General features: G+C 46.7%; 2 protein-coding genes across 3 annotated transcripts in view; both read right to left on the bottom strand.

Annotated features, from left to right (window-relative positions):
- LOC119181800 (carbonic anhydrase) overlaps window positions 1-5,222 on the bottom strand; it is a 32,960-nt gene extending 27,738 nt beyond the window's left edge. For both annotated transcript variants that reach the window (XM_037433044.2, XM_075875489.1), the window contains exons 1-3: window positions 4,409-5,222; window positions 2,802-2,984; window positions 829-995 (exon numbers count right to left, since the gene is read on the bottom strand). In XM_037433044.2, coding sequence (XP_037288941.2) covers window positions 829-995; window positions 2,802-2,946 — 312 coding nt within the window. In that variant the 5' untranslated portion in view covers window positions 2,947-2,984; window positions 4,409-5,222. The remainder of the gene's footprint in view (window positions 1-828; window positions 996-2,801; window positions 2,985-4,408) is intronic.
- A 3,042-nt stretch (window positions 5,223-8,264) lies between these two features.
- LOC142774215 (ubiquitin-conjugating enzyme E2 Z-like) lies at window positions 8,265-8,756 on the bottom strand. The gene has a single exon (XM_075874610.1). It carries the CDS (start codon window positions 8,754-8,756, stop codon window positions 8,265-8,267), a length of 492 nt encoding a protein of 163 aa, XP_075730725.1.
- Between the last annotated feature and the right edge of the window lie 7,852 nt (window positions 8,757-16,608).

The raw sequence follows: 16,608 nt of genomic DNA, 5'->3' as shown, positions 1-16,608 counted from the left end.
CGATTTTATTACATCGCTCCCCCTAGCGTACGTCGCCGCACTAAATCAAACGATTGCCTTCAACCAATGACACGCGCCATATGTGACATCATTCCTATTTTATAAGATCTCGCGTCTTTCATCAACTACAAGTACCGCTTTCTAGTTTGTAACATCTTGCATCTTTTCATCATCAGCTACAAGTACCACCATCTAGTAAACACTACAAGAACTAAACGAGAGGTGGCTACATACAGGGGACGGTACCGCCATCTAGTGAACACTGCAAGAACTAAACTAGAGGTGGCTACATACAGGGGACGCACAGCCCACGCCCTAAGGAGCTTCGCCCCTAAAAAAAAGTCGAATTGCCAGCGGCAGGCACCGAACCTACAACCTTCGAATAACGGGTCTGACGCTGTACCAATTGAGCTACGGCAGCGGTTGTCGTTCCCGTCCACGTATTTGTGTATTCAAATACGGGACGGCGGCTCAGGCATGAGGGGCCAACACGCGTGCGAAACGACATGAAGGAAAACTTACTAAAACGAACTAACGACAAATCGCCGCCAGCGGGCACCAAAGCGACAAGCATATATATATATATATATATATATATATATATATATATATATATATATATATATATATATATATATATATATATATATATATATATATATGTATGTATGTATGTATGTATGTATGTGTATGTATGTATGTATGTGTGTGTGTGTGCGTGTGCGTGTGCGTGTGCGTGTGTGTGTGTGTGTGTGTGTGTGTGTGTGTGTGTGTGTGTGTGTGTGTGCGCACGCACAGAAAGGCGATACGCTATAACCATTTGTATACCTCCATGGGAAAGTTGCGCCCGGCTGCGTCGATCTTGTGCTCGGCTCCCTGGTTATCGTTCGAGCCGATGTGGAAGTGGAACTGCTGGAGCACGAATTTCCCTTCGCCGAGCACACTCTCGCCTTCCACGGTGGGAACCGGGCCTGGTTCCTTGATGACAACCATGACTGTGGTTTCGAAGCGAAGCAAGACACGTGGTCACACTTACGAAAATCGCATACTTTTTTACTCTACGTTTCAGCCGTGCCACGGCCGAAACGTCGAGTAAAAACGTATCCAATTTTCGTAAGTGTGCTCCTTTATTTCATGAGTATATGTGCACCGGACACACAACTTCTTTTATGATATATATATATATATATATATATATATATATATATATATATACACATATATATATATATATATATATATATATATATATATATGCTAGTATAAAGCAGTTAGCTTAAAACGGCGCTCCAAAATGCAAAAATGTGCAGTGATTTCTTGGTTCGTTCAGAAAAAGTGGTCAACGATTTAGAGTAATTGCTACTTTACTATGGGAGAGCATAAAGCCGTCCCCAGCAGTGTGATACGTCGACAGTAAAAATGCACAGATTATTCGGTTTGTTTGCATGCACCGGCGCTACACCTACTGCAAAGTAGTGCACATGGAATCACAAATTGTGGCTCTATATTTTGTTCAGGGTAAAGCCATCTTATTTTGTTATTGTTAACCTTTAGTTCTATCATCTCCTCCTATTGATCGGTGCTTAAACGTGGGCCTTTTTACGTTTTTCTGGTCTTTTATTTTGCTCGTTACGGTGAATAGCCTTTCGACAACCTTTTTATTGTTCACAGATGTTTACATTTGTTCGCCTGCGCCAGCTCTACATCCGCTGTAGACTACGGTGGCTGGACGGATATTGTGAGGTTCTAAGGAGCTTCGCCCCTGAAAGTCAAATGCAACGTTGATGTAACGACAGGTTTCGATTTTCCTAACTGTAACGAGTTCCTTTTGCATTTCAGGAACTTCTAACGGGAACTCATTCCAAAATCGGGAAGGAACGAGCTTGTGTTACAGTTGAAGGTGAACGTGTACAACACTGGTGGGAATTATCGGGGGGTAATGCCGAAATATTCGCTTGTAGCCTGGATTCTCCCTTGTCGCGTGATTGCTGTTGCGGAGAGATCAGAATCACGTCACACGTCATGTGACTTATCCGTCCGCGATCACGTCCATCGTGTGAGTATACAGTACTGGATTGCTTCCGGTTTTGTGCCCTGACGAAGCCGCCTCTCCACTCAAAGGGGTCCCTGAAACACTTTTTTTGAGTATCCATGGAATTGATTCACTGGAATAGCGTATTGCCTCACAAACTCAACGCCACAAAAATTTAAGGAATCCGTCCAGTACAAGCAGACTTACTTAGATTTGTCACACGCTGCAATCGCATTCTCTCTTCTCTCTTCCCGATGAAAGCGCTGGAAGCTAAGCAGGGAGGGATGAGACGCGTGCCTCGTGACCTTGAGCACTTTTTTTTTTTTTTTCCCCGAATACGCGGATTTAAGTGCGATTGCGCGCGCGCGCGTGAACAAGTGGCGGCCTCTCGCGGCGCTTTCTGTAACAACCGAGCGCGCCATGTTCAAATCAGCCAATGGCTGATAGCTGGGCGATCTAAGTGTGATTTTCGTGCGTCTTCCGTCATTTGTAGAGGGAAGAGAAGGCAATTTTCAGCTGACTTTGATAATTTATTGCGAATTCCGGGCCGCGTGCTGCGCTATAACATTTGGACGCGTGTTCTCGGGACCCTCTACTACCGATCGGCAGCGTTTTCAGACCATGCTCAAGAAGTGTTGCAGGGCCCCTTTAAATCAGATTAGGTGCTACCAATACACGGACGAACAAACAGTGCAGGGAAGCACACTTGCAGATCGTGAAAGGTGTCTACGCGTTCTTCGGTGCTAAGAAACTCGCTGCGAGCACTCACCCGCGCTGCCCTCCACGTTGACGTCGAACTTCTTGAAGTGCCTGTCGTAGTTGTCCAACACGAAGTCGCCTTCCTCGTCCTCCAGACCCGCAGGTATCTCGATGGGCGACTGGGAGAAGCCGGTGTCGCACACGGCACCCGGCATGCAGAACACCAGATCGCCCCAACGGTCCGGTTTGGGTCCTGCGAACGCGCGTAGATCGCCGTGTAGTCAAACTTTCTGGAGCTTTGTACAAGTCAAAACCACGATACTGCGCAGGGTTTATGCCCCGCCGCGGTGGTCTAGTGGCTAAGGTATTCGGCTGCTGACCCGCAGGGCGCGGGATCGAATCCCGGTTGCGGCGGCTGCATTTCCGATGGAGGTGGAAATGTTGTAGGCCCGTGTGCTCAGATTTGGGTGCACGTTAAATAACCCCAGGTGGTCTAAATTTCCGGAGCCCTCCACTACGGCGTCTCTCATAATCATATGGTGGTTTTGGGACGTTAAACCCACATATCAATCAATCCCGCGCAGGGTTTGTATAAAATTTGTCAAGCTTTTTTTGTTGTTGTTGTGACTACGTCGAAGTGCGCTCGGACGGCGCATGCGCTGTTAAAGACGCGCCACTCACCTGCGAACGTTCGTTTAGACTAGATCGTCTTTTCGTGAACCCATGTCAAGTGACTAAAATGTAAATGCGAAATACAGCAAACGCTAAACAACAGCGCTACCACATCAACTTTCGTGTTGTCTTGGCGACACACAGTTATAGTTCAGGGGAAAGGGGGGGGGGCTCAGTGGGAGTAGCCGAATAGCATGATCAAAACGAGCACGGCCATTACGTTAAATGACCCGCACATGGCGTTTACCGTATACGCGCGCTCTTTTTCAGGCTTGGCGTTCGCGTGTTTTACGTATAGTGCACGTAAAACGCGGCGGCGGTTTTAGATGAGCGCTTCGAACTGAACTTAGCGCTGATGCGGATGGATCCACATCGGTCGTAGCATGCGGCTCTGTAAAATGGTTTCGCTTTGCCATCAGGTGGATTAGAAGACCCAAACAGACTACTGACGTCACGCACTGTGCCTTAAAGACGGAATACGACGGAAGAGGTTCATGCGCCCGTTCTCGGTATTTTCAGACATCGCGCAGGTATCGGCAGGTGGTGCAAAAGAGGCATTTGCACTACCCCCCCCCCCTAGCCACACTAACTTTGGCCCACACCCACTAGGGTTTTTCGATGCGCGCGCCCCCTTGCAGGGCGGAGCTATCCAGTCAAAAGATGAATGCCGCCTTCCGATTGGTGGCCGCCGCCATTCGGCTCCCCCGGCTTGTCGCGACTGTTTCGGTTGATACGCTTGCACGGCGTTTGGCGGAGAGGGCATCGTAATGGCGGACGCCGCACCAGACGGCGCCGTTGTCTCCACCCTGCACGGCGGCGGAAATGCGCGCGCGTTGAGGAACCCCCGGTGGCACGGCACACCAGCGTTTCCGAAGTCCCACGGTGGTCCAACACGAATTTGCATCCGCTATGACAAAATCCTGCCGAAGCGCATGCATTGCTAAACACTCATTTAACATATCGATCGCATTTCACGATGCCTTAATATATATGTATATAAAGTACCATTATTTCCATCGTAGGACCAGGGACACTTGTTTCCCCCACCTCCATGGTTTGAGCGGTTGGCGGGAGCAACGTTCCCCTTCGTGTTGCCTCCTGCGACCAGGGCGTGAAAACATCAATTTTTTTAGACAATTATTCTTTACAGAAATTACGTCACACGTGATTGATGTCTCGCCGACGTTTCTATAGCTTAACTTGAAAGATGAGCCAGCTCTCATGCTATCGAAAAAAAAAACGTGTAAAAATGTAAGTCATAAAAACGCTATAGTTGAAAACGTATAGCTCGAGTGCTGCTGCCTTTCAAGTTAACAAAAATTGCGAGAAAAAAAAATACCGTTCTGCCACTACTTATGCTTAACTTGCAAGAAGTTGATTTCAAGCCCGAAAACAAAACGAAGTTTCGGCATGTCCCCTGTCAGACTTGAAAGCATAATTCTGCAAGTTAAAGGAAGACAAAGGTCAGATGCTCCTACCGTTCTGCCACTATGCTGTTTAACACGAGAAGAAAGCCCCTGAGCTTTATTTAGCCGTGCAGATAAAACGTCACAAGCGACTGCGCAGAGTGTTCTACAGCGCAGAACAAGAACGGAAGGATAGAATGCACGATGGGCAATAGAGAAAGTTGAGTTTCATTGGGGTATGTACTTACGAGAGTGTCTGAAATAGTCTGACGATGTTGCGACACTGTTAGCGAAATAAAACAGCGTAAAAGATGCGATGACAACGATAAAGGTACCGTAACTTTTGCACAGAGTGTCGTTCGGGAGCGAGGAAAGGTCCGGATGATCGACTTTGGCCCGCGCATGGGGCTTGCAACCCTGCAGAAGCGAAGTAGGAGCGTGGTAGGTTTTATTTGCACCTGGGGGCGCTCAAGCGAAACGTTAAACCAGTGCAGACTGGCAAATTATTTTATGACAACTCTATCGTCTGTAGTTTCCGCATCATAAGTTCATTACCAGACGATAAAGTAAATGTTTCTTTGTAGGAGTTTGCGCTATAACGTGCGTATCTGAACGTTGAAGTGACGTCAAAGATTTGAAGTTTTGTTTTTCGTGCTTCGGCCGTATTGGCTGTATTGACTGATTGATTGATTTGTAGGGTTTGACGTCCCAAAACCACCATATGATTATGAGAGACGCCGTAGTGGAGGGCTCCAGAAATTTTGACCACCTGGGGTTCTTTAACGCGCACCCAAATCTGAGAACACGGGCCTACGACATTTCCGCCTCCATCGGAAATGCAGCCGCCGCAGCCGGGATTTGAGCCCGCGACCTGCGGATCAGCAGCCGAGTACCTTAGTCACAAGACCACCGCGGCAGGGCCGTATTGGCTGTATGAAATTGCGTGACACTTTTCATGTGAACTACAAGCGGCTCCATTGAAACGCGATTCAGTCCACCTTTAGGGCTCGTTCTCACAGCCGTCAAACGACGCGTCCCGTCACCATGACGTCACCGGTTTTTGTCAGGGGAGAGGATTTTCGACCCGTTTTCTCTTCAATGACGGGGTGACGTAGAGCGATGCTCTAAGTTTTCGTCACCGGCGCGGGGACGGAGCTCCACTCCTGATTGGACCAGGGCCGGTTCCCCCTCGGCGCACCTGACGAACAGAAGAAATCGCGAAGAGCACAAAAAAAAAAACGCGGGGATAAAACGACTGGGTGTTTGCATGGTGCAAACGACTGATTGTTTGCGTGTACAAAAATGTGCTGCTGTCAGCCTTGCAACCACCGTCGTCTGTCCAAACACAGCTCCGTAGCGTATTACGTACGTTTTTTTTTTTTTTTTTTTTGACGTCAGATAACGCGAAAGGTCGTTTGACGGTTGTGACAACAAGACGAGATAACGAATCGCGTAAGCCCAGGCAGACTCCATCAGAATGCATTACATCACGGCCAGCTGGTGCGAGAACTTCATAGCACGCGTCCCGCTGTGAACTCATTTTGAACCTACCCCGGGTTACGAAGCGTTCCTTGGGACAACAGGGGCATTTTCGTTCATACGTAAGCGCTGTAATTCGGTCTGTACGAAATGAGCTTACAGGTGTCTAGGGCTTCAGCTCAGCGGTATAAACGCAACATGCGCTAAAGCACGAGCCGCCCGCCAATCCGCTCTGACAATACGCCCCGCGCGAACGCGGGACATCACGCTCGCTGGCTTGAAGTACGCACTTGAAGCAGACCCCACTCCTCCCCCGCCTCTATTTCTACCGGCCTTCTGCGCGACGGTAGACGGTCCTCGCGTCTCCTCTCTGCTTGAGCAGCAATCGTCGGCAGCTCTCCCACGCTTTAATCCGCACGTTGAACAAACGACACGCGAGACTAAGTTCAGGATTTACCCTTTACTATAAAAAAATCACGTCGACGACAAAGATACTCCTTGCGCGTACATACAATTTCAATGTAAGCCCCATATATTGACGTTATATGGCAAGGGGCGAGAGGGGGGGGGGCACCAAGACATCCTCACATCACTGACATGATAGGGAGAGGGGGGCGCTGCGATTAATGCCCCCCCCCCTTGAAGTGCAACCCTGCACACGCTTATGCTTACCCGAACAAAGCATTGGTAACCACGATAGGCGAAAAAAAATATACGAGCACCATTTAGCAAGAGCTAGCCACAAAACCATGAAAAACAGGACGAAGACTCGAGTGCAGGCCACGTAATTCAAACCCCTGCATAATACTGATGACCTCGCTACGTCTTGCATGTACGGAAAGGGTGGGCGTTCTTGCTATCCTAAGTTAATTACGGCCCATGCCAGCGCCACTAGGCCCAACAGAGCGAACTAACACGAAATCGGGTGGCTCGTGCGGGACCTGCGCGACACGAATCCTAGCTCAGACGGAACGCGGATGAAACATTGCTGGCATGGTCGCGCTGTGTCACCCGTACCTGAAGTACCGGACGCCTCTTCCAAAACATCCCGAACACCCTGGACCAAATGACGCACTGATCTTTCGAAGTGGGCAGGAATACGGCGGCGTTGCAGTGGAAACTCGTTGGTCGAACGCGTGCAATAAGGTTCAACCCACTACTGTGGATGCTGTAGGAATGGAGCATTAGTGATGCGAAAAACAGGGGTACGCGAATCGTGAACTTCATAACGAAATCGAATGCGATTCGAATAGTGACGACACGGAATCGAATACGAATACAAAGCGAATTCTGTTCTGAAAGCTTTCGAATAACTGGGGCAACCATTTTCATAGCAGCCCTATTAGGTAACAGTTTTGAAAGCAGCCTAACAATTCTTCATTTTATTTGAAATATTCAGAAGCTTTAAGAAATGAACATTACGATGACTTCTATCAGACAAAGATAAAATAGTACAATTATTTACACCGAGGCAAGCTCGTAAACAGCAGCAGCTATAGAACTATCACAATATTTTGCAACTGCAGGATGAATACTTGTCAGCGTTTTTTTGATTGTCGCTATAACCACTCAGTCGATTAAAGGGAGTGGTTTCCGAACAATACAAGATGTGCCAACGTAACACATTTGAAAGAAGATAGTCCGCAACACAGCAGGATATTCCCGTTCCACTATTGTTTATTGCGCCTCAAACGAGATTTATCTAGCAACCAGCCGTTGATTTTTTAATTTTTTTTCTACAACGAAAACTTGTGGCACACAGAAATCGATACAGTCCGCGCTCCCAAACAGTCCAATCCGAGGTCACTTGTCCTATTTTAACTTCAGGCTTGCGAACCCTACAACAGTCGCATCGAGGCAAGGTTTACTAGAAACCCTATCTCAGTCTTCACGCCATGGCCCTCCCACATTCACTACTGCTCACGGCTCGCCGCGGACACAGCGGCTCGATCAACCGTCTTTTTCTACCTTGGCCTTCAGCTCTCGGATCCGCCGCAGCAGGTTCTTGCAACCGTTACGACCGCTGGCGGGCTTGTTCCCTGTACCGTTATGCCCACTAGTGGCCTGCAGTCGGCACCGCACAGGTGTTGCCCAGCGTCGAGTCTGCCTTCGAGCTTCGCACAGGAGCCGGCGAACGTCGTCAGCACGCTGTCCCTTAGGGCTGCGGGGTAAGTCCAGTCTTCTCGGAGGCAGTCTTCGACCACGTCGCACACCGCCACCCTGACGACGCCATGCCGGAGTTTGGCGCCTCCATCTTGGCGCCAGAGCTGCCGGTTGTACTGGGGCTTTTCCGAGAGCATCGACTGGATGGACACGAGAAGGCTGGCCAGGGACAGCGCGGGACTCCACTGCGGCCCGTCCCAGGTGCCGATGATGCTGAGGCAGACATGGCCGTCGCTGTACAGGTGCTCGTGCAACTGGACGCGCCCGGCGTCCGTGGTCAGGAAGCGGACATCGGGCGGCTCCATGGGATAGCCGGGCGGACACGCGATTCGGAAGCGGAAGAAGCCGCTCTGGTATAGGGCGTGTCAGCGGGACCCACGACGATGGCGTCGATCCGGGTCATGTCGCTCTCGTTGGGCGCGACGAACACCCCCGGTGGCGGGTCGGCCGTGATTTCGGCGATGTCGTGCCTGACGCGGAGGAGGCAAGGAGACAACGAGCCTGGCCTGGACGCGGAGGGTTTGTCTCCGGACGGTGGCTCGTATTTGCTGCCCATGTTCCCGCTGTCGAGGTGACGCGGGACGCTTGAAGAAGGCTATGTAGCTGGGTATTTCTAACAAGCCGCCTCGAATCGACGCCACGCGTTCACCTGGTCACCCAGTTCTTGTTCTTGTTCACCTATTGACCATGGCACATGCCCACTATGAGGGATCAGCCCAGTTCCTTTATCGTGCTTGGCACATGCTCACATTCCCTTTTCAGGGCACGCGACGGTGGCAGTTCAGTTACTGTCATTGCAATATGCGTGTCATATACTGAATGGTAAGAATTTTAAAAGAGTGCGTCATTTAGTAAAGTATACAGGTAAGTTAGGAACGCACGTTGGCGCAACTATTTAGTGTCAAAGACAGCGTTCGCCGGGTCCGGGTCATTAAGATCAAAGTCTATGTGTTGGTAGAAAAAAAAAAGAAGAATCGTCTAAGTACTGAATCCAAATTCATTCACGTCCAGGACTCTGAGGAACAACCAACCGTTCAGGAAACCGGAAGGATAAGTTGATAGTTGTACAGCTTGATGGATGCAGTTTTCGTTTCTTTTATATATATATATATATATATATATATATATATATATATATATATATATATATATATATTTCTTTTATTCCAATCTTCTCGAATTGTTTTGCCCTTTTCAAGATTTTTATTTACGTTACGTTCCGCCTTTCTCCGATTTCTTTTTTATGTCACATAGCCTATAAGTTTTCTTTATAAGGTACCGTGTGGCCAGTCCCCCTTGTGAGTAGCCAAGTTTTTGTAGGCGACAAAACAAAACTTCAGCGGAGTGGGTTGCACCAAGATTGTGAGGAACGAATCAACCACAGTATACTTTTTTACTTGATGTTTGCCGTGTGTTATAGATAGAAAATTGATTGATTGATTGATTGATTGATTGATTGCCCCTTCAACTCAGCGCAACCCACCATGGAAGATTTGCCATGTGCATTAAACGAGCGGTGCCTTGCTAGATAAAATATTTTGGTCATAATTTCAAAATCGAAAATTATTTTTTGAACCAGCACGCTTTTTCATCGCCATCTTTTGTTTCGCGCCCAGAACAAGTGCGTCGATTTGTAAGACATGGAATCTAACAAACTCTGACGGACTAGAAAGTACAGACAGACAGAGAGATAAAAATATTATTTAAAAAAATGTTCCGGGAAGGCGAGGTTCGAAGCTGCGTACCCACGATCCGAAAACGGCGTCGTAGCCACTCGCCTATCCTGGAGGAGGAGGAGGAGAAGGAGGAGGAGGAGGAGGAGGAGGAGGAGGAGGAAGGGAAGAAATGAAAGGCAGGGAGGTCAACCAGACGCACGTCCGGTTTGTTACCCTGCACTGGGGGAAGGGGTGAGGGGATTAAAGCCTGGCATGCCAACAAAACGTAGCAGAGCATTGTTTGCTATAGTATAGAAAGGGGTGATAAAGCAAACTTAGGCTTTGGAGTAGAAATCTGAAGGTGAGGTAGAGGCAAAAGATGAGCAGAGAGAGTAAAGCCTAGCGTTGGGAAGAAAGAAAGAGCGATAAATAAGGGGAAGACAAAGAGGGAAAGAAAGAAGATAACAATGAGAGAAAAAGAAACTTGTGTATATTGTGAAGAAGACGCTAAGCCATTGATCAGCTCTCTATTTTTACTGGCCAATCTAACATTTAATATTCAACTATTACACTGTAATGACTTAACTTTAAGAAAAATTTCATATAACGATGACACATCAGTTATTCAACAAATTCTATTATTTCTCTTCTCCCCCCCCCTCATTTTTTTCACATTATGCCAAATTAATCCCGCCAAGTAAAAACAAAGTAATCCTATTTCCCTAGCCTGGATAATTTTAAGGTACTGACTTACATTAACCGCCGGCTTCTAGGCCAGAAGTGAGGCAGAGCCACACACAAAAAAAAGGATCAAGCAAGCAAGCAAGGAGGAGGAAACAATCAGTCATTACTTTCTATCCTGTCGCCGGTATACGTCATTGAGAAGAAGATTCATAGCACCACCTCTTCGAAATTTGGGTCTGCAAATATCCGAATCAGTTCTATCATTCGGCGCCGCCCCGCCGCGGTGGTCTAGTGGCTAAGGTACTCGGCTGCTGACCAGCAGGTCGCGGGTTCGAATCCCGGCTGCGGCGGCTGCATTTCCGATAGAGGCGGAAATGTTGTAAGCCCGTGTGCTCAGATTTGGGGGCACGTTAAAGAACCCCAGATGGTCGAAATTTCCGGAGCCCTCCACTACGGCGTCTCTCATAATCATATGGTGGTTTTGGGGCGTTAAACCCCACATATCATCATCTATCATTCGGCGCCTCTACTCTGGACTAAAGTCGCAGGAATGTTTACAACGCCATAGAGAAATTTATCAGTCAGACTAAAAGAATATAGAGCTAAATTCTTCCTTCTTTTAAACATTTAAATATCATTATTCAGTAATTATTTGTTGTGTAACCTATCCCTAGCATACACGAGTAGAATTGCGAAGAAAAAAAAATTCACCTAACACTCGGCCAATCCCCTGCATTGGGTAAGAGCCATGAGATGATGATGATAAGAAGAAAAAGAAAAGCAGAAGAAGGAGGAGGATGCGCATTCACGGGTCACGGCTGTGCATTTTTTGCAACGAAATTGAAACAATTGAACATTTCTTTTTTATTCTGTCGTCGTTACTCTCACCAGAGAAAAAGATTTTTAGTAGCCCCATTATAAAAGCTAGAAATACAAGTAAATCTACCAGTACTTTTATCACTTGGCGGTACTTCATTTGGTTACTGGCGCAGTGGTATATGCTCCACTATGTTTGATTACATTAACGCAACTAAACGATTACCGTGCTAGTGAACCCTAACCTTTTCAGATCTTTAGATTACAATTTGTAGCGATGTCTATCAAAAACAAAAGATGGTTTGACCGCTTGCTCAGCAAACATTTTTTGTTTATTGGTAGTATTATCTCAACTAACTTTTCAGATTGGCCTTAGTTTCATTTTAGTTTCATTTAAGTATACTGCCGCCCGGTTTTTGGCCCATCCCCCTGTGTGGGTGAGCGCCATCCATCTGAAGTCATCAGCATCACGGCGTTCCTCGGTGGCTATCGAGTCGAGATCAAGAGATGAGGCCAATCCCCTTCTTTGGGTACGAGCCATTTGCACAGGGAAACAACAACAACAATAACAACAAGAGATGACAGGGGGGCGGACGCAAGCGGATGCACACGCCTAATCTGGGGATAAACGTGAACGAGACAGGACGTCTGCGTCTGAGTGCTTGCGGCCGCGGCGGTATACGACGAGGATGACGTAACGTATCGTAAACGTGACGAGGTTTATCGGCTTTCACGGGACGTGACAGTCGTCAGCGGCGAGTCAGCGTGAAGAACCGTTCGGAGCCACATCAATGATCAGAAGCGCGAGCCGAGCGCTGGCAATGCTGCCGGATGGATGCGCATCTTCTTCACAATATTGTCACGGGGGGTCGCGACGTGGCCGAAGCCAGAAGACTGAACGGTCGGATGATAAATTGTTTATTCGGGCCTAACTTGTGGCCACGTGAAAGGAAAGTCGGATTACAGCAAGACGTTGGTACTGATGGCGGCGAGCAGAGCGTCGGCCATCGACCAACTGACCAAAGGCGAAGCACGTCGGCATTTACACACTTGCCCTGGAATGTTCTGGCGTTATCGCTAGCAGCGCCATAGGTTCCAGAATCGTCTGTATTGTTCACGAACTGGGCGTAATCTTAACAAAACGATCTACTACAGCCTCGAAGCGTTTCGAACATCGTAGGCGCGGTTTGCGCTGAACGTAGTGTAACGGGGTGATGGCAAAACTTGAGGAAAGCCCCCGTCTGAAAAAGGCGTCGTCCCGATGCTTTAACAGAAAATGAAAGCTCAATAATAATGTGAGAAAGTACAAATAATAAAGTACGATACAGCAATGATAATAACAACAACAAAATACACTCTTTCTATTCGCTAACGTTCATGAAACGGCTTGATGCGCGCGACGTGCACAGATTTCAAACTTTATTTATTCCAACATGCCATCATTTGGGATGCTGAGAGCCGGGGTCAAAAAGCCTCTTCCCGGGCTTGACTAGGACCACGACCCCGTACAAAGTGGCAGGGATAGGCGAATGTACATTATAGTATAAAATAAATCAGACAACACTATTTTGCTCAATTAGAACTGTAAAGGAATGCATAAACATTTACATATGAATGTATATAGACAGATAATGCTAGTGAAACAGATTGAAAGATGAACCTTTAAAACAATGTACCAACTTACATTTTGACAATCGCATAACATATCAATGAGAGTACAAATGAAAAAAAGAAATACAATGGCATTACACAGGTAGGACAAAAACGCATCTCCAGCAATATTTTCATAGTGTTAGTTGATTCAGATGGAACAGCAATAGAAAGCGCAGCATCTCCTTGCCGTAGTTCATGCGCGTGCGTGGAAGAATCCACGTGTGAACATGACGAGTGTTATAAAAAAGGGTCCGCCGGTTTATACGAGCAAGTGTGCCCAAAAAGTTATCACTTTTCAGTCCTGCGTAATAGGGTTTCATAAGACTTGTTTTATAGTAATCTGGTAGGGTTAATAAGTTCATTTCTTCAAAAAGCGGTGACGTGTGCCTTCCATACGAAACATCTGCAATGGCGCGAACTGCCCTTTTTTGTATGACATGTAATTTGTGAATGTTCGTTAATGTTGTTGTGCCCCAAACCAGATGACAATAATTTATGTGTGATAAGAACAGCGATTTGCAGATGAGAAGCTTAACTTTTTTTAGGAAGCAGGAAACGCACCTTAGACAAGATTCCAGTTATTCTGGATAAACGTGAAGACAACTTTTCAATGTGGAAATTTCATGACATATGTTCATCAAAGATTACACCTAGACATTTAACACTTGATACTATGTGAAGTTCCGAGGTGCCGAGCATTAACGGGGCATGCGAAAGTGGTGGTTTATTTCTAGGCCTAAAGTGAACAGCTCTCGTTTTTGAAGAGTTTAATTTTAAAGAATTATTGCATGTCCAAGACGCTAGATTTAATAATACCTGGTTTGCGTCATTGATTAAATCTTTATAGCGTTGAGCAGTGAGAAATTCGTGTCATCTGCGTATATAACATACTTTACAGATGCGTCAATGTTTACGATATCATTAGTATATACGCAAAATAAAAGGGGTCCCAGGCTACTGACTTGGGGCACACCTGCTGAAATTGCTTGTAAATTGGAGGTGTGATCGTTGATGACCACCATCTGCTGACGATACTTTAAGTAAGATTCAAATAATTTCAGAAAGACACCTCGGAAGCCGTATAGTGATTGCATTTCTGTAAAAGTGTGACATGAAGTTATAGTACCGAACGCCTTTGGGTAATCTATAAAGATACCTCGTGTGTGTAGTTGACGTTCAAAAGCATCTAATATGAATTCCGTCTGTGCTATAGGAGAGCATGCTCAGTTGTGCAGCCTTTCATGAATCCAAATTGTGATGAAGTGATGATATGGTGTTTATCTAAAAAGGAAATCATACGTTTGTGAATCAGTTTTTCTAAACCTTTTGATATTACTGGCAGTATAGATATAGGCCGGTAGTTGTTGAGCAAGTTCTTATCCCCTGCATTGTACAACACGATTACTTTCGCCACTTGCAGTTTCTGTGGAAAGATTCCAGTTGAAAGTACCAGCTTGAAGATATGTTCTAATAATTCAGCAACGAGGTCCAGCACTTGTTTAATGGGTCTAATCTGAATATCATATACGTCACAACATGTGCTGTTCTTTACAGACGAGAAAACGTGGGCAATTTCGCTGGCTACTGTCGGCGCCAAAAACGCGCTCTCAGGAGTACTGCCTGATAAATATGTAGTACAATCTGGCCTGTGCGCTTTTTTTGTTAAGGACACAAAATAGTTATTGAACACGTTAGCTAAATCAGCATTGCGAATAGTGCCACCGTTCACCCCAGGCTCAGTGGGCCGAAAGTTGTTACCTTTACGGCCAAGGAACTCATTCAGTCTTGACCAAGCTAGCTCCGATTTGTTCATTACTTCATTGTTGAAGGTGATGTTTAGGTACTTTCGCTTTTCGTGGCGCAGCCTACTGGTACCTTTGTTTCTTTGGTCTTTGAAACGTTTTAGCGTCTCTTCATTGTTATTTTTCAAAAAGTGTTCGAATAGTTTATTTTTACGTTTTATTTCCTTGATGCAAGATTTAGTAACCCAAGGTTTTTTAGCTCTGTGCGCAGGCCTCTTTTCTTTGTACGGAAAGCATTGCTTATAAATTTTTGTTAGTTTTTCGAGGAAACAGTTGTGGCCACAATCAGGTTCCTGCTCACAAATAACGTCTGACCAATCAGTCAACGGTATCTGTCTGCAAAATGCAGATAATGTGTGCTCATTCATATTTTGAAGAACTATTGATTATTTTTGTTGTGACTGAGAATGACACGCTGTTTCGTTTGTAACCATAAATACGAGATGATGGTCACTAATGGGTGCACTCAGTACGCCAGATAAAGAGTTTGTAGCTTCTGTGTTAGTAATGAACACGTCGAGTAATGTAGCGTTATTTTGTTCAATACGAGTCGGAGTGGTGATAACGTTAGAAAAGCCATTGGATTAAATTATGTGACACAGCTCAAACTGCGACTGCGATGATTTAGCAAGGTCGATATTTAAATCACCTGCAAGGACTAGCTTACAACCAGTGCCACCAGCCAAACCTAAATATGAATCTAAGAATTCTAGGAAATTTGTCTTATTGCCACTAGGAGGGCGATATATAACACCAATAATGGAATGGTCACTTTGTACAGTCAGAACTTCATAATCATCAGTGGTGCGGGAAAATTCTTGAATCAAATAACATCTTATGGAATTCTATGGAATTGGAAGACGACTTCCGGTCGCGATCGGCACCGTTGAGAGTTCGTAATGCCGTCGGGGACAACTTCGTAGTCGAGTGGGCCGAGACATCGTAATATACTTTGTATGGTCCGAAGTACCGTCGCAGAAGTTTTTCACCGAGTCCACATCGGCGTATCGGCGTCCATACCCAAACACGTTGACCGGGCTGGCATTCCACGAAACGTCGCCGAAGATTGTAACGGCGGCAGTCCGTCATCTGCTGATTCGTTATGCGCAGGCGGTCGACTTGACGAGCTTCTTCGGCGCTCTGAAGATGACGTCGAGGTTTTCTGCGTCAGCGACGTTGGGCAGCATTGCGCCGAGCGTCGTTGCCGGGTTCCTTCCGTAGGCCTACTTGTAAGGTTGCATCTGCGTCGTCTCCTGTACGGCCGTGTTGTATGCGAAGGTTACGTACGGAAGGATGGCGTCCCACATCTTGTGTTCGACATCGACGTACATGACCAGCATGTCGGGGATTGTCTTGTTTAGCCACTTCGTGAGACCATTTGTCTGTGGGCGGTAGGCGGTTTGGCGGCGGTGGCTTGTCTGGCTATGTCTCAAGATCGCTTGAGTCAGTTCAGCAGTAAAAGCCGTACCTCTATCGGCGATAACAACCTCTGGGGCGCCATGACGAAGGACGATGTTCCCAACGAAGAACTTGGCTACCTCTTCGGC

The sequence above is a fragment of the Rhipicephalus microplus genome, chromosome 10, assembly GCF_043290135.1.
Source record: "Rhipicephalus microplus isolate Deutch F79 chromosome 10, USDA_Rmic, whole genome shotgun sequence".
Lineage (NCBI taxonomy): Eukaryota > Metazoa > Arthropoda > Arachnida > Ixodida > Ixodidae > Rhipicephalus > Rhipicephalus microplus.
Note: the sequence above shows the minus strand (reverse complement) of the source record. Positions and strands in the feature narration are given on the sequence as shown.

Coding starts and splice junctions, on each gene's coding strand:
- LOC142774215 (XM_075874610.1), bottom strand. CDS start 8,756: ATGGAGCCGCCCGATGTCCGCTTCCTGACCACGGACGCCGGGCGCGTC.